Source organism: Callospermophilus lateralis, chromosome 11 (genome assembly GCF_048772815.1).
Source record: "Callospermophilus lateralis isolate mCalLat2 chromosome 11, mCalLat2.hap1, whole genome shotgun sequence".
NCBI classification, from domain to species: Eukaryota; Metazoa; Chordata; class Mammalia; order Rodentia; family Sciuridae; genus Callospermophilus; species Callospermophilus lateralis.
Genome location: NC_135315.1, coordinates 34,824,622 through 34,843,221, shown reverse-complemented (window position 1 = coordinate 34,843,221; position 18,600 = coordinate 34,824,622). Strand labels below are relative to the sequence as shown.

At 34.2% G+C, this 18,600-nt stretch overlaps 1 protein-coding gene across 6 annotated transcripts in view; it reads left to right on the top strand.

Moving 5' to 3' along the window:
* The window catches only part of Bcas3 (BCAS3 microtubule associated cell migration factor), a 582,041-nt gene that overhangs the window by 132,337 nt on the left and 431,104 nt on the right, over positions 1-18,600 (top strand). For all 6 annotated transcript variants that reach the window (XM_076870607.1, XM_076870604.1, XM_076870605.1 and 3 more), the window contains exon 8: positions 15,297-15,404. In XM_076870607.1, the coding sequence (XP_076726722.1) occupies positions 15,297-15,404 (108 nt within the window). The remainder of the gene's footprint in view (positions 1-15,296; positions 15,405-18,600) is intronic.

The following is an 18,600-nucleotide window of genomic DNA, read 5'->3' as shown; positions in this document are numbered from 1 at the left end:
TTTTGGTTCTATGGTCATTTTGATAATATTAATTCTGCCCATTCATGAGGTTGGTAGATCTTTCCATCTTCTAAGGTCTTCTTTTATTTCTCTCTTTAGGGTTCTATACTTGTCATTGAATAGATCTTTCAACTTTTGTTAAGTTGATTCCCAAGTATTTTATTTTATTTTATTTTTGAGGATTTTGTGAATGGGGTAGTTTTCCTCATTTCCTTTTCAGAGGATTTGTCACTGATACACAGGAATGCTTTTGACTTATGGGTGTTGATTTATATCCTGCCACTTTGCTGAATTCATTTACTAGTTCTAGAAGTTTCGTGGTAGAGTTTTTTGGGTCTTCTAGATATTGAATCATGTCATCAGCAAATAGTACTAGCTTAAGTTCTTCTTTTCCTATAGTTATTCTTTAATTTCTTTCGTCTGTCTAATTGCTCTGGCCAGTGCTTCAAGAACTATGTTGAATAGAAGTGGTGAAAGAGGGCATCCCTGTCTTGTTCCAGGTTTTAGAGGGTATGTCTTCAGTTTTTCTCAGTTTAGAATGATGCTGGCCTGAGGCTTAGCGTAGATGACTCTTACAATGTTGAGGTAAGTTCCTGTTATCCCTAGTTTTTCTAGTGTTTTGAATATAAAGTGGTGCTGTATTTTGTCAAATATTTTTTGTCTATCGAGATAATCATATGGTTCCTATCTTTAAATTTATTGATGTGATGAATTACATTTATTGATTTCCGTATGTTGAACCAACCTTGCATCCCGGGGATGAATCCCATTTAATCATGGTGCATGATCTTTTGATATGTTTTTGTATCCGATTTGCCAAAATTTTATTGAGGATTTTTGCATCTATATTCATTAGAGATATTGGTCTGAAGTATTCTTTCTTTGAAGTGTCTTTGTCTGGTTTTGGAATCAGGGTGATATTGGCCTCATAGAATGAATTTGGAAATACTCTCTCTTTTTCTATTTCCTGAAATAGATTGAAGAGTATTGGTATTAGTTCTTCTTTAAAGGTCTTGTAAAACTCTGCTGTATATCCGTCCAGTTCTGGACTTTTCTTGCTTGGTAATCTTTTGATGAGTTCTTCTATTTTCTCACTTTATATTGGTCTATTTAAGTTGTGTATATCTTCCTGACTCAGTCTGGGCATATCATATGACTTAAGGAATTTATCGATGCATTCACTATCTTCTATTTTATTGGAGTATAAGGATTCAAATTAATTTCTAATTATATTTTGTATTTCTGTAGTGTCTGTTGTGATATTGCCTTTTTCATTCCGTATGCTAGTAATTTGGGTTCTCTCTCTTCTACTCTTCATTAGCATGGGTAAGGGTCTGTCAATCTTATTTACTTTTTCAAATTACCAACTTATAGTTCTGTCAATTTTTTTGATTGTTTCTTTTGTTTCGATTTCATTGATTTCAGCTCTGATTTTTAATTATTTCTTGCCTTCTACTGCATTTGATGCTGATTTGTTCTTCTTTTTCTAGGGCTTTGAGTTGTAGTGTGAGGTTATTTATTTGTTGGCTTTTTCTTCTTTTAAGGAATGAACTCCATGCTATGAATTTTCCTCTTAGTACTGCTTTTATAGTGTCCCAGAGATTTTGATATGTTGTGTCTGTGTTTTCATTTATCTCTAAGAATTTTTTAATTTCTTCCTTGATATCTTCTGTAACCCATTGTTCATTCAGTAGCATATTGTTCATTCCCCTTGTGATGTAGGAATTTTTATTCTTTATTTTATTGTTAATTTCCAATTTCATTCCATTATGATCAGATAAAATGTATGGCAATATCTCTGTTCCTTTGTATTTGCTAAGAGTTGCATTATGGCATAATAGATCTATTTTTGAGAAGGATCCATGTGCTGCTGAGGAAAAAAGTGTATCTGCTTGATGTTGGTTGATATATTCTATATATGTCAATTAAGTCTAAGTTATTAATTGTGTTTTGAGTTCTATAGTTTCTTTATTCAACTTTTGTTTGGAAGATCTGTCCAGTTGTGAGACAGGTGTGTTAAAATCACCCAAGATTATTGTGAATCTTGAACCTGAGAAGAGTTTGTTTGATGAACATAGCTGCAATATTGTTTGGAGCATATATATTAATGATTGTTATGTCTTGTTGGTGAATGGTTCCCTTTAGCAGTATTTAGTGTCCCTTTTTATCCCTTTTGATTAACTTTGACTTGAAGTCTATTTTATTTAATATGAGTGTGGACACCCCTGCTTGCTTCCGAGGTCCATGTGAGTGGTATGATTTTTCCCAATGTTTCGCCTTCAGTCTGTGTATGTCTTTTCCTATCAGATGAGTCTCCTGTAGGCAGTATATTGTTGGATCTTTTTTTTTTTTTAATCCAGTCTACTAGCCTATGTCTTTTGATTGGTGAGTTTAAGCCATTAATATTTAGGGTTACTATTGAGATATGATTTGTATTTCCAGCCATATTTGTTTATTTTTGTTATTTAACTTGATTTGTTTTTCTTTTTGATTAGTTTTTCTTTTACTGTACTGCCTCCCACTATTGATTTTGTTGTTATTTTTCATTTCCTCTTCATGTAATGTTTTGCCGAGGATGTTTTGAAGCACTGATTTTCTGGCTGCAAATTCTTTTAACTTTTGCTTATCGTGGAAGGTTTTAATTTCATCTTCAAACCTGAAGCTTAATTTTGCTGGATACAAGATTCTTGGTTGGAACCCATTATCTTTCAGTGTTTGAAATATGTTGTTCCAGGATCTTCTAGCTTTCAGAGTTCTGCATTGAAAAATCAGCCGTTAACCTAATTGGTTTACCCCTAAATGTAATCTGGTTCCTTTCTCTGTGGCTTTTAAAATTCTCTCCTTGTTCTGTATGTTGGGCATTTTCATTATAATGTGTCTTGCTGTGGATCTCTTGTGGTTTTGTACATTCGGCATCCTGTAGGCGTTTAGGATTTGGATTTCCGTTTCATTCTTCATGTCTGGAAAGTTTCCTAAAATTATTTCATTGAACAGGTTGCTCATTCCTTTGGTTTGGACCTCTATACCTTCCTCTATCCCAGTAACTCTTAAATTTGGTCTCTTTATGTTATCCCAAATTTCTTGGATGTTCTGCTCCTGGTTTCTTATCAGACTTTCTGAGTTGTCTATACTCTTTTCGAGATGGTATACTTTGTCTTCATTGTCTGATGTTCTGACTTCTAAGTGTTCTACTCTGCTGGTGATACTCTTCATTTGAGTTTTTAATTTGGTTTATTATTTCCTTCATTTCCAGGATTTCTGTTTTTTTTTTTTTCTTTTCTTTCTTTCTTTTTTTTTTTGTATAATCTCTATCTCTCTGTAGAGTTGATCTTTTGCTTCTTGGATTTTTTAATGTAATTCATGGTCAAAGTGATCTTTCATTATCTGTATTTGCTGTCTAAAGTATGCCTTGAGACTCCAGATCACCTGAACCATGTATATCTTGAAATCTTTGACATTCTTTCTATTATAGCTATTATCTCCTCTATTGTTGAATTGCCCTGAATTGTTTGTGGTCCTTTTTTTTCCTTGTTTTTTTTTTTTTATGTTGCTCACGTTTTTTTCCAGCTCTGTGTGACTGTTGTGTCATTATTTTTCTCCTATAGATTTGCATTGCTCTTGTATAGTTTCGAGATCTCTCTTTCGAGATGGGAGACAATGTCTAAAGATGTTGGATTCAATTATAATTTAAAATATATTCATTAGCTTCATAAAAGACATACAGATTCTGGTGGCGTAAAGAGAACTGAGGGTCGGGCGTAGGACTTTATGTTCAGAGGGAAAGATGTGAGGGTATAGGGTTAATATATCTTAGCTACTTTGGAGGAGAACTCTAATGAAGGGGGTTATTAGAAGGAGAATAGACAGGAGGTATTTTAGGGTAGCTAAGTACGAAGGAGGACAATAAGAAGCATAGACACAATCACCTATTTGCATTTAGTAAATTATATGTAGTAGAAATAGTAACACTTGGGAGGTTGGGAGAGGAAGAGAAGGAGTAAGAAAAGTAAAAAGAAAAGAAGAACACAAAAGGGGGGAAGAGATAGAAAAAAGGAGTGAAAAAAAGAGAGAGGAAAAGAGAGAAGAAAAAGATAAAAAGAAAAAAGGAAAGAAGGAAAAAGAAAAAAAATGCACTCTTAGAATTCTGTTTTTTCTCTTCTAGTAGGTGGTGTTGTGTATTCCAGGTTACGTCTCTGCCCTCATGGTGGAGGAAGCAATCTGTGTGAGGTGGCTCTGCCTCCCTTGCCCCGTGCCTCCCCAATTCCTGGTCTCTTTAGGTTGCTCCATTCCCCTCACTTCTCCTGCCCACCAGGCCCCAATTACTGGGACTCTTGTCTGCAGCCCTCAGTTCACTCTTGGCTTGCGTCGTCCTGGCCGCTCCGAGCTTCTGATCAACTGAGAGCTACCTCTGTGTTGGGTAGTCACTAAGTCATCACAGCTGTGGAGATGGGGAGTTGGAAACTGGCAACCTGTTCTGTCTTATTCCCTCTGATAGCCACGCCCACCGAGAGCTGTCAAGAAAGGTTTTGGGTTATCACAGCTGGGGGAGGGGGAGTTGGAGATCAGGCACCTTTTCAGTTTCACTGGGCTCTGATATTCATGCCCACCGAGAGCTGTCGAGAGAGTTTTTGAGTTATCACAGCTGGGTAGAGGGGGGCTGGAACTTACTCACCTGTTCAGACTCCTTTTTTTTTTCCTCCCTCCAGAAACTCTTTCTTGAAGTGATCTTTCACTTTTTATATTTTCTCTCTGACTTTATTCCTTGTACTGACCTTTACTTCTCAGATTGATTTAACTGGGTACATTCTAAACTGCTTCTCTGTCATTTCTTCCACCACGGTGTTGATGGATTCTGTTATTAGAGTATCTTTGTTTGTTTGGGGTGATTTATTCCTTTGCTTTTTCATATTGTTTGTATTTCTACCCATCTAGTAGTAAGGAACGAGGCAGTAGAGTTTCTATGCTATGGACTTAAAATGCTTGAAGATTTCCAGCACCTCACTGGGACAGACAAAATAAGAACTGACTAATAAGACAGACAAATAAGTACAATATCCCATGCAAACAATATACAGCATTAAACAAAATAGTTCCTACTGTGATGGGTACAGTGTTGATTAGCACAGTAAACAGAAATATGTGATCAGTTATTGCCTACAATAAAAACAGCAAGTTTGCAAAAGGGTTTACAATTCAAATGGTAACAGGGAGAGAAGAGAAATGACATAGGATATGATTATTATGAGGGAGGAGGAAAGAAGTTAGAAGTAAAAAATTAAGGAATATTGAAAGAATAATAGAGTTTGGCTGTTAGTGGAAGAAAAGAGAGAAAATGAATCAAGTAAAATAGGGAACACCAAAAATATATATAAAGTACAAATTTTAAAAAATTAAAAATAAAAATACAAAACAAACTAAAATACACTAATCAAACATCCTAGTCCTGAAAAAAAGTGATACAGGAAAAATAACTTGGGCTGGGGATGTGGCTCAAGCGGTAGCACGCTCGCCTGGTGTGTGTGCGGCCCGGGTTCGATCCTCAGCACCACATACAAACAAAGATGTTGTGTCCGCTGAGAACTAAAAAATAAATATTAAAAAAATTCTCTCTCTCTCTCTCTCCCCCTCTCTCACTCTCTCTTTAAAAAAAAAAAAAACACACCCAAGAAATTGACAAATTAAAAATTAATAAGGTTATCAAGTTACTGGAGCAATAAACAAAAAAATCCATTTAAAAAAAAAAACTTGCTTAAAAAATGCTAGAACTAAGGGAAAAACCCAAATATGAATATGTATAGATTTCTAGGTAACATTAAAATCACAATTAAACAATGAGAAGAAAGGAAAAAAAAGGAAGGAAAAATGAAAAAGAGAAGAAAAAAATCTCATTGAAAAGTTAAAGAATTCTTTATGTTGGAGTTCAAAAAATTCTCAGCTTCTCTTCTCAGCAGTTTTAGGTGGGGGGTCTTCTGGAGTGTGATGCTTGACTGTTGGGATTACTGAAGTAAGAGGTAATCCCACAGGCGGAATTCCTAGAGGCAGGGGTTTTAGGCAGGCTCCAGGATCTTCACTGCATGTCAATTGGTCTAGAGGTTTTTAAAGCGGCTTATCTCCAAGGTCCAGTAATTGCTGGTCCGCTCTATAAGACTGTACCTTAGGAATCTTCCTGGGTTCCACTGGTTCTACTTGTATGGTGGAGGAGCCAATTCTTAGTCTCCTAGGTCACCTGTGGACTCCATGTTTCCTGGTCTTGGATTTGGTCTCCAAACTCAATCTCTCCCTCCCCTGCCTTTCTGAATTTTTGGCCAAATGTTTCCCAGCCCATGTTGCAAGCAGCTGGATTAGAGTGAAAGGGGTAGAGCCAGGTGGGTTTCCATGACAGTTGTTCCTTGTGTAAATCTCTCGAGATCCTTGTTTGATTTTCTCCTGGTCATTTAAGCATACTCTATGTTGTGCAGTGTTTGTTTACTGGTCCTGCATTTCAGGCCAAACTTGTATTTGGCAGGAATTAGCTTCCTCAGGTGCGGCTCCTGAACCATGGAGGCAAAATGTTTCCTTCCTTTGTCCTCTACACACTGTTTAGAGATATGGCTGCTTCTTTCCTGCACAGGGTTGTTGTGCAGCATGCCTTTCAGTTTAGTTGGGCAGTGTCATTGATCTTTAATCTCTCGGTACCCAAACATGCCTCAGGCCTTCTAAAAATGCTGCTTCCTTTAAATCCCTTATTTTTCCACTTTGCTTCTGGAGGAACCACTCTGGCTGGTGCTTCTGGCCTGGCCACAGTAGCAGCTGTGCCTCTGGGAATTTTTTCCTTATTTTCTTATATCCTACCTCATGAGTCCCTGATCTGCTTTGAATGTCCAATTTTAAGTCCAGTAAAATCCCCACCCTCCTTTTTTTGTTCACTGACCTTGCTAAGAAGCTGCCTGGCTGCTTTCTTGGTTTTATGCCACAGAGCAGCCAGGAAAGTGACCTCCTCTATTCTGCCATCTTGAAAAACCTTTTTTGAGTTTTTATATGTACTGGTTATTAATTTTATTTCAGACGAATACAAGATTTTTAATATTTTGTAGATTGTCTCTTTGTTGAGCATTCCATTTGCTGTGCCAAAGCTTTTAAATCTGATGTAATTCCCTTTGTCACTTTTTGCCTTTATTTCCAGAGCTGTTAGAGTGCTATTCAGGAAAGCCTTGCCTATGCCAATATCTTGAAGTGTTTCTCCTATGGTTTTCTCTAGTAGTTTCAAAGTTTAATTTGTTACATTTCATCCATTTTGAGTTGATTTTTGTACAGAGTGAGAGGCAGTGATCTAGTTTCTGGCCTCTACATGTGGTCATCCAGTTTTTGTAGCAGTATTTGTTTAAGAGGCTTCTTGCCTTTAATATGTTTTTGGCACCTTTGTTGAGAATAAAATGACTGATTTGTCACTTTATTTATATTCTATTCCATTGCTCCATGTGTCTATTTTTATGCCAGTATTGTGGTGTTTTTGTAACTATATACTATATTTTGAAATCAGGTATTGTGATGCCTCCAGTGTTTCTCCTTTTGGCCCCAGATTACTTTGGTTTTGGGGGATCCTTCATGCTTCCATATGAATTTTAGGATTGTTTTTCCTAGTGCTGTGAAAAGTGTCATTGGTATTTGTTGGGAATTTTATTGATTGGGATTACATTTGATGGAGACTAAAATGGTAAAAAGCAATGAGTTATCATGGCAAGAAAAATATGGAGGAACTCTGAGTACATAATATTCAGTGAAAGAAACCAACCTGAAAAGATAACATACTGTATGATTTCAACTCTATGACATTCTGTAAATAGCAAACTATGGAGACAGTAAGTTTAAAATAAAAACTTGCACATCAACATGTATAACAGCCTTACTTATAATTGCCAAAACATAGAAGCAACCAAGATACTTTTCAGTAGGTGAATAAATCAAAAAAACTTTGGTATATTCACAAGATGGAATATTCTTTTTATTTATTTCAGTGATGTTTCTTGTCATTTTTACCACACCTTTTCACTGTGATGGGTTTTGAGGAGGTTGTCTGTGTATTTGTATTTTGTTTTTTACAATTTTGATGGATGCATTGTGGTATCTCTTCGTACTTTTTTATGCCCCTTATGTCTGATTATGCATCCATATGATCTCTTTCATGATATATCTGTGCTCACTTACTTTTTAAAATAAAGGCCTGATCTAAGGTCAGTTAAAATATTTTTAATTTTTTTTGGTTTGATTATTTCATGTTGCCCTTTGGAAAGAGCTACCATTTTCTCTTGTAACAAATACCTATGACCTAGTATTTAATTATATAGATTAAATAAAACCTCAACCTTGTAGTTATTTATTGGAAAGAAATGAGTAAGGAATTGCAGGGGGAACAGATTGATAGGTTTTCAGAATTTAACCTGAATATTAGAATTTAGGCTTCAATTTATGGCATACACGATTTTTCAGAATTTTTAAAGGTTGTAGGTAAGGATAATAATTTTTGTTTAGCCAGTCTGTTCTACAATTACAGATTCATTTAGATTAAAACATTTAGTGGTTTTGGGCTTGCTGCACACATGTGAAGCACTGGATTCGATCTTCAGCACCACATAAAAGTAAATAAACAAAATAAGGATATTATGACCATGTATAACTAAAAAAACAAAACATTTAGTGGTTTTTTTGTTGATACTTGTCTTCCATATTTTTTTTAAATATTTTTTTTAGTTGTTGATGGGCCTTTATTTTTTATTTATTTATATGTGTTGCTGAGAATTGAACCCAGTACCTCACACGTGCGAGGCAGGTGGTCAGCAACTGAGCTACAATCCCAGCTCTCATATTCTTGAGAGTTTTAATATTTTTCCTTTAAAAAAAATCCACTTTACATATTTTGTTTTTTTGTTAATAATTGCTTAAATTAAGCTATTCACTTTTAGGAAATGAAACTTTGTTTTTGAAATTCAGCTTCAAATACTTATAGTTGTCTTCACTGAAATGAATTAAATAGAAATTCTATTTCTTTCAGTATTATAATATAAAAAATGAGGAGTTCCCCCCTTCTAAAATAGCAGTAACTTCCCTTATGAGTCAGTTTAACAATAGGCAACAAATTATTCAGATAGAAAAATTTCAACACTTATGCTTGGTAACTCACTGTAAGATAAGTTACTTAGTTAAAAGATCAGGGAGAATTTTCACTCCTTCCTATTTTATATTTATCATGGGAAATATAAAATATATATTCTAATATGTACATATGCAAAGTAACACTTGCTTGGGCAGAGTTCAGAGGCTTTTAAGCAATTGTTTAATAATAAATGTTGCATAAATGTTGCACAACTTTTTGGTATTTGCTTGTAGTAGATTCAGTTACATTCTGAACTTGGCTCTCAAAATTTCTACTAGGAGGGCTGGGGATGTGGCTCAAGCGGTAGCGCGCTCACCTGGCATGCGTGCGGCCTGGGTTCGATCCTCAGCACCACATACAAAACAAAGATGTTGTGTCCGCCGAGAACTAAAAAATAGATATTAAAAAATTCTCTCTCTCTCTAAAAAAAATAAATATTAAAAAATTCTCTCTCTCTCTCTAAAAAAAAATTTCTACTAGGAACTTTCTGTACTCTAAACTATCAGCCTTTAATGTCAGATGGAAACCTTTGAAAATGGTAATCCATTTGAGCTATGTAGAAATCACATGGAGATGTATTATACAGATTTCTTGTGGCACTGTTTTCCACACCATTTGTATGGTGTATAAAAGAGTAGAAAGTAAAAGCTTGTTTCATGTCTCTTTATTTTAGCATGACACATTACAGGGCATGCATACTGACTCAAAGTTTTCTCATCAGCTAGTCCATGAGGAAAATTAAGATTGTCTTGCTATGCCCCATGGAAATGGTAAGGCTTTTCAAAAGAAAAAACAGAGAACAAAAGGACATGTCGGACGTGCACACAACTGTGTTATTAGCAGGAAATGTGCTGACTCCTTTATGAATGTGTGAATTTACGAATATGCTTTTTTTTAAATTAATTTTTATTGTAGGTTGTTCAAAACATTACATAGTTCTTGATATATCATATTTCACACTTTGATTCAAGTGGGATATGAACTCCCATTTTTACCCCGTATACAGACTGCAGAATCACATCAGTTGCACAACCATTAATTTACATATTGCCATTCTGGTGTCTGTTGTATTCTGCTGCCTTTCCTATCCTCTACTATCCCCCCTCCCCCCTCCCCTCCCCTCTTCTCTCTCTACCCCCTCTACTGTAATTCATTTCTCCCCCTTATATTTTTCCCCCTTTCCCCTCACTTCCTCTTGTATGTAATTTTGTATACCCCTGAGGGTCTCCTTCCATTTACATGCAGTTTCCCTTCTCTCTCCCTTTCCCTCCCACCTCTCATCCCTGTTTAATGTTAATCTTCTTCTCATGCTCTTCGTCCCTACTCTGTTCTTAGTTACTCTCCTTATATCAAAGAAGACATTTGGCATTTGTTTTTAAGGGATTGGCTAGCTTCACTTAGCATAATCTGCTCTAATGCCATCCATTTCCCTCCAAATTCTATGGTTTTGTCATTTCTTAATGCAGAGTAATACTCCATTGTGTATAAATGCCACATTTTTTTTATCCATTTGTCTATTGAAGGGCATCTAGGTTGGTTCCACAGTCTTGCTATTGTGAATTGTGCTGCTATAACATGGATGTAGCAGTGTCCCTATAGTGTGCTCTTTTTAGGTCTTTAGGGAATACACCGAGTAGGGGAATAGCTGGATCAAATGGTGGTTCCATTCCGAGCTTTCCAAGAAATCTCCATACTGCTTTCCAAATTGGCCGCACCAATTTGCAGTCCCACCAGCAATGTACAAGAGTACCCTTTTCCCCACATCCTCGCCAGCACTTGTTTTTGTTTGACTTCCTAATGGCTGCCAATCTTACTGGAGTGAGATGGTATCTTAGGGTGGTTTTGATTTGCATTTCTCTGACTGCTAGAGATGGTGAGCATTTTTTCATATACTTGTTGATTGATTGTATGTCCTCCTCTGAGAAATGTCTGTTCAGGTCCTTGGCCCATTTGTTGATTGGGTTATTTGTTATCTCATTGTCTAATTTTTTTAGTTCTTTGTATATTCTGGATATTAGGGCTCTGTCTGAAGTGTGAGGAGTAAAGATTTGTTCCTAGGACGTAGGCTCCCTATTTACCTCTCTTATTGTTTCTTTTGCTGAGAAAAAACTTTTTAGTTTGAGTAAGTCCCATTTGTTGATTCTAGTTATTAACTCTTGTGCTATGGGTGTCCTATTGAGGAATTTGGAGCCCGACCCCACAGTATGTAGATCATAGCCCACTTTTTCTTCTATCAGATGTCATGTCTCTGATTTGATATCAAGTTCCTTGATCCACTTTGAGTTAACTTTTGTGCATGGCGAGAGAAAGGGATTTCTCGCCTGCATGCGTGCGGCCCGGGTTCGATCCTCAGCACCACATACAAACAAAGATGTTGTGCCTGCCGAAAAACTAAAAAATAATAAAAAAAAAAAGTCGGGCTGGGGATGTGGCTCAAGCGGTAGCGTGCTCGCCTGCTTTTTTTTTTTTTTTTTAAAGAATTATCTTTTTTTATTAGTCATTGAATGAAAAGCATTTTTCCTAATTCAGAGAGGTTTTATTCTGCTGAATTTTGTTCAGCTGTCTATAAACTGAGCTTTCACAGCATTTTTTTTTCTGCCTATGGGAGTGTTTTTGATGGAAGAATCTCTTAGTTTTGATATTATACGGATAATACCAGGGAAATGATCAGAATTCCAGTATTTAGTGAGTTGTAGCCTTAATGAGCACCTGATTCAAGTTGACAAGTTGTTTTTTTCCCCCTCCTAGTTTAGGGGAAATGCTAGATTTTGTTCATTATTAACTCATTACTTTAACAGAAGAGAACTGGATTAACTTTGGGGAGGGAGAACACTAAAAAAATAACTTTTGTGTCTTCTTAATGTCAAAGATTGAATTTTAGGCTTTTACAAATCCTCTGCCATCTCCAGTTGTTCCCTTTTATTTGTATTTGTTTAAATTCCACTAAAATAATGATATAGCAACATTTTCATCACCCTGAAAAGTTTATAATGCCACTTTATACTCTACTTCCTCTGTGTCCTGTCATTACAGTTTTGCGATTGTTAACATTTTATAGAGAAGGAATCATGCAGTATTTAGCTTTTACATAGGATGACACCCCCCCATTCATCATAGTTTTGAAATTGATTTCTGTTGTTTTATGGATAAATTATTACTTTTAAATGTAGAATATTATTCCCTTGGATCAATATTTTAAGGTTCTTCTGTTGATTAACATTTGTTTTTCATATATGTTGCTATTAATAATAAAATACTTAACCATATATGAGGCAAAATATATTAACTTTTTAAAAATAACAGGTAATCTCCTTTTCAAAGTTATTGTGCCTTTCTTTATCCTTGTCATTAATTAGCGAGAGTATCAATCACTTTGCATTTTTTTTTTTATGCTTTGTATTAAACCTGACTAATTCTAGTGGTATTCCTTAGAGATTTTAATTTGCATTTCCCTGATACTTAATTATTTAAATATTGTATGTGCTTACTAGCTATCCATATATCTTATTTGGTGAAATACCTTTTCATATATTATATCCACTTTAAAAGTTTAATGCATAATTATATTGATTTATAGGTATTCTTTTTTATATTTTAGATATAAACCTTTTGTCAGATGTATATTTTGGAAAATTTCCTTACAATATTATTTTTCATTTTCATATATCTGTCTGTTACAAAAATTATAAAATTTTTGTAAAATTATTAAATAAAATTATTACATTTGATGAACTTTGTTATATTTGCTGTATATATATTTTCATGTGTTCTTTTTCCTATTTAAGAAGTAGGTTGCAGAGATTTTTTCCCTAAATTTTGTTCTAGACACTGTACAATTTTGACTATTGACAATTTTAGTACCATTTGATCAAAAGACTATTTCAGTATTTAATTATATTATGCCTTTGATGAAAATAAATTGGCCATGCAAATGTGAGTTTATTTCAGGACTCTTGATAATTTTGCATGTTAAGGGATTTGTTTGTGTCATCTGAATATTTCCTACTTCTTTCTTTATATTTCTTTTATTTATTTATTTTTAAACATTTTGTCTAGAGTTAGCTCTTTTAAAATTTAATAATGAACAGTCTTTAATTTCATTATCTTTCTTTCGCTTGCCCACATTTTATCAATTGTTTAATTTTTATTAATTCCCTCATCCAATTATCATTGGTTTTTAATTTGTTCTTCTTTTTCTACTGTCTGTAAAAAAATTTTTAGATTAAATTAATTTTTAAATCAAACCAGAAGCTTTGAAATTATATATGTTAATGGGATAGTGTGCTGTCTCAATACATGTAAACATTGTGCAATACTTATTTATTCCCCAAACTTCATTTCTTTATGGTAAAACTTTTGAAATACATTCTTTTAGCTATTTAAAATGTACATTATTATTATCTGTGATCATCCTACTGTGCAGAGGCAAATCAGAATTCCATTCTTCTATCTAATTGTAACTTAATACCTGTTATCCACTTTGTCCACACCCTTCTCTTTCCACTACACTCTCCAGCCTCTGATAGCCACCATTCTACTCTCAACTTCTATGAGAGCAACTCTTCTTGATTCCACAAATGAGTGAGAGCATTCTGTGTCTACGTTATTTCACTTAATCTAATGACCTCTAGTTCCATCCATGTTGTTGTGAATGACAGGATTTTGTAACTTTTTTTGAAGATGAATAGTATTTCATTGTGTGTATATACCATATTTTCTTTATTCATTAATCTGTTGATGGACACTTAGGTTATATTCATTTTTTAGCTATTTTGAATAGTGCTGCAATTAATATGGGAAAGACACAAGTCTTTTAGACATAATGATTTTATTTCCATGGGGTATGAATCAAGTGGTAGAGTTGCTGGATCATATGATAGATATTGTTAATTTTCTGATGAATCTCTATACTGTTTTCTTAATGAATGGCATTACTAATTTATATTTCCATAAACATACAAGCTTCCCATTTGTCTATATCCTCACCAGCACTTGTTTTCTGTAGTCTTTTTGATAATAACCATTCTGACTGGAGTGAGGTGATAGCTCACTATTGTTTTTATTTCTCTGTCAATTAGTGTTGTGTGGAGTATTTTTCATATACCTGTTAGCCATCTGTATACCTTATTTTGTGGAGGAAGGGAAATATCTATTTTGTTCTGTTTTCCATCTTTTTTTGGAGGGGGGTTTTACCAGAGCACCTTATTCTGAGCCACATCCCCAACACTTTTTATTTTTTATTTTGAGACCAGGTCTCACTAAGTTGCTTAATGTCTTGTTAAATGCTGAGGTTGGCTTTGAACTTGTGAACCTCCTGCCCCAACCTCCTGAGTAGTGTGTGTCACCGTAGATGGCCTCTAGTTTTTCTTTTTTTTCTTTCTTTTTTTTTTTGGTATGAAGATTGAACTTATGAGCACTTGACCACCGAGCCACATCCCCAGCCCTTAGTTTTTCTTAATTTACAAAAATACGGGTGACATTTTTATAGTAACTTTGTATCTGATGACTTTGATAAATACACATATTAATTTTAATATTTTGTGCTTTCTGAGTAGCGTTGTCTGGATATTTTTCTACTAATAGAATTGTAGTATAAGTTTCCAACAGTCAGGTTTTCAGCAAATAATGATGTTTTTTTTTCCTTGGAATAATTCCTTTTCTTATGCATAGAACCTTCTGTACTATGTTGAATTGAAGTGATGACAGTGATCTTATCTAGTTCCTCTTAGCATTTTATAGTTGTATGTGTTGTTCACTAGTTTTAAGTCTAGTGCCCTTATCAGATTAAGGAAATATTTCTTATTGTGAATGTATTTAAAATTATAGCTTAAGTTTCTGCATCTAACGAGATTATCATGTTTTTTTTCTGTAGAATATCAACTTGGTGAATGATAGATTTTTTTTTCTTTCCCCAAATTTTGTACATTCTCAAGTTTATAGGGATGTAGTATGAGTGTTTTTTTTAAATTTTGAATTTATTTACTAGTAGCATGTTAATAAGGGATTTAATATTATGTTAGGAAAATGTATTGTATTTTTTAAATGTTTTTATTATATATTTATTTATTTTTATGGTGCAGGAGATTGAAACTACGGCCTTGCACATGCTAGGCAAGTACTGTGGCAGCTCTCCTTTTTAAAAATAATGACTTTTTTCTTCTTTTAGGACAAGCCCACCTTATTGTTGTGTCGACCTATATTCACTTCGTACTGGAGAGATGGTCAAGTCCATTCAGTTTAAAACACCTATTTATGACCTCCACTGCAACAAGCGGTAAGCATTTTTTCATATTTCTTATTCAGGTATGATCTACATCCTGGGCATATAGAGAACTACGAGTTCCATGACTTGAAGATTTTTAAAAATATTAAGGAAATATCTTCAAAATTATGTCCTATAAAATAGCTCTAAGATCCCTTAATTGAATATTTTCAGACTTCTATCTTGAGCCATGAGGGAAATATGAATTCATTGCAATGGGATTTAACCACTATTTTAAAAACACAGTGAAAAACAATAGAAAGTATCTGAGACATCATAGATGTTCTGAGCAACCTTTTTATATATACAATGTGTATACTTCTCTGTGTTTACTGACTTATGATATGAACTATAATTTTTCTGGGAGGTAAGAAATACCTCATGCTACATAGTGGAGCTAAAACATGCACCGGATTGGTTTTCCTTCTTTATGATTTATTTTATTAAATTGGACATATTCAAATCTAGGTTGAACTTCTACTTGACCTTTGGTGATAATGACAGATTATAACCACAGAATATAAGTGGAGAAAGGAACATAGTAATCTTTCATTACTGAATTCTTTCCTTTTACACTTGAGAAAACTGAAGGCCTAGGATGATGAATGTCTTGAACCAAGAATGAGGCAAGATATAAATTTTGTCATCAAAAGGAAACATATGAAGCACAACAAACAAAATATTTTTGGCATTTCAATAAATTTAAGAGAAACCAGATTCTCAGATTAGATTTTAATGAGATAGTGCAAAAAGATATACCCAACAAATGTATAGTAAAGAAAATGTGCATTATCACTAATGACAGAACTATTTGAATTTAAGTGCAAAACATGAAAGTTATAGGAAATAGAAGAAACAGTATACTATGCCAGGATAAGGTAATTATATCCTGAGAAATCAAGTTAGTGAAAACAAAATCATAGACGTATTAAAAAACATCATTATTGATAGTTTCAGTAGATAATATATTTAACCCCCAAAACTATTTCACGTGCCATCCTAAAGTAATTTACACATTATTTAGCCAAAGAGGAACTTTAATACATTCTAAGAAGTAGTATAGAGAAGTTTTTAGATCAGTTTTCTCATATTACAGATCTGTGGATATGCTAGAAACCAGAGAAAATAAACAAAAAACTACAGTTGTTTTCATTATTTGCTCAGTTTAAATTAAATAGGAAATCAAAACTAATTTTATTTCTTTCAAAAATTAATAAAAAATATATGAGTGGTGAAATTCTGCAAGATAAATAAAAGAAATTATTATTCTCCAGAGATAAATATAGTCACCTGTATTTGAGTTTATCCTTCTCCAAAAAGCATTTACATCAATAAATGCAGGTTTAACCTGTAGCTCATGCTTTGTTTATAACTCTGCAAGAATGAATACTATTAACTTAAAATATCAAATATGAGACTAATACGATTTTTTTCAAGAGCTCATGCAAGAGGTGATATGGCAGATGGTGTGGAATTCAAGACAATATGGCAAGAATTTGTGCAGAAAGGACATAGGTAAACTGTGGTTCTTTTCCTGGAAGCTTACTAAAATGTCAGTAGGGGTTGGGAAATGGGAAGGAACAGATGTGGCCATGAACAAAAACTCCTTCTTATTGGGTAGTAGGCAATTAGTGTCTCTAAATAAATGAATGTGATTAAGGGTAGGTATGGCTTAATCACATTCATTTATTTAGAAACTGAAACAGAGTAGCAACACTGACTGAAACAGTTGATTACTCCCCAACCTTACCAGCCTAAATGTACCATTTCCAAAGTTAGTAGTTATTACCAGCCTGTCCCACCAGTGTATTCTTGGTGTGTAGAAGAAGTTTTCTAATAACTTGTCTTCTAAATTCATAGTCTTCATATTGAGAGTAATTGTATATGAGGGGTTTTATTTAAAGAAGTGTACCAAAGGATTGTCCTCTGCAGCTGTACCTGATGCAGAGGGTGAGACTCCATGTTGGTGCCATAAAGGGATGAGAGAGGGTAGACGGTGGGGGAGTAGAGTATATGCTGCTTATTTGTGGGAAGAATGTCAATAATTAAATGATTTTAATAAATTTTGAAATAAAGCATCAGGGATAGTATAAAATATTGTGTTATTATTTGATAATCTACACTTCAGGCATCAGGATTTAATTTCTCCAAACTAGAGTATAGGGGGTGAACCCAATAACTCAGTTAAAGTAACTACAATGAAGTAGAAGTGTTGGTGGGCAGCTTCAGAGATCAGGTCAAAAAATGCAGTGAGGTTTCCTCTTTTCTTTTTATTTGGATTAAGATACAGGTCTAAGAAAGTGTTTTCATGGTGGAATAGACTCTAAATATCAAATACTTCTGACATGATTAAAATTAAATCGCAGAAGAGAAAAATAAAGAGAAAGGTAAAGTGCTATAGATAGGAGTCAGATGATAAGAACCAAACAAAATTAATATCCTCAGAAAGGAAAAATAATCCTCTTCCCTGTAAAAGCAAAGCATTCACATCAGGAAGGGATGCTAAAACCAAACTTATCAATTATATTAGTAAATTAAAGTAAACTTAAATCACCTGTAACAAAAATATTTTCAACTATGAACTCAGCCAACCAAAGGATTAATCTCCCTGATGTCCTGAGTCATATTATACCTTGTATACCTTTGTGATCATAGTGAATGAAAATCTCAGTCGAGAAATAAGACCTTCTAGGTGGAGCAGTAGAAAGTGTACAAGTTGAACAGGAGAGGTAAGAAATGGAGAAACATTATCAAACTCCATTGATCTATGAGATGAGAAGATTTAAGAAGACAGGGGTATGAGAAAAAGTCTATTTGAAATTTCAAAAAATTACCCAAATTTTATGAAGAACAAAAAATTATGTATTTATGATCACTAGGAACACCAAAGGGGATAAATAAGAAGAAAAATATTCTTGGACACATCATAATATAATTGATTGAAAGTAAAGATGAAGCACAAAACTTGATGACATTTAGAGATATAAAAAAGCACATTAAATGTGGGGAACAACAGTATGAATATTCTTTTTTATGTTTTTCTTTACTTTTGGGATTGATTTTTATTTTGGGCTATTCATGGTAGTTAGAGCCACTGTGTCTTCAGAACAATCACAGCACGGTAAATATGTCACTGAGACGCCCCGAAAAGTCTGACTAGCTGAACAGTATGCATATTCTGAATTTCAGTCAGGGCCACACAGAAGAA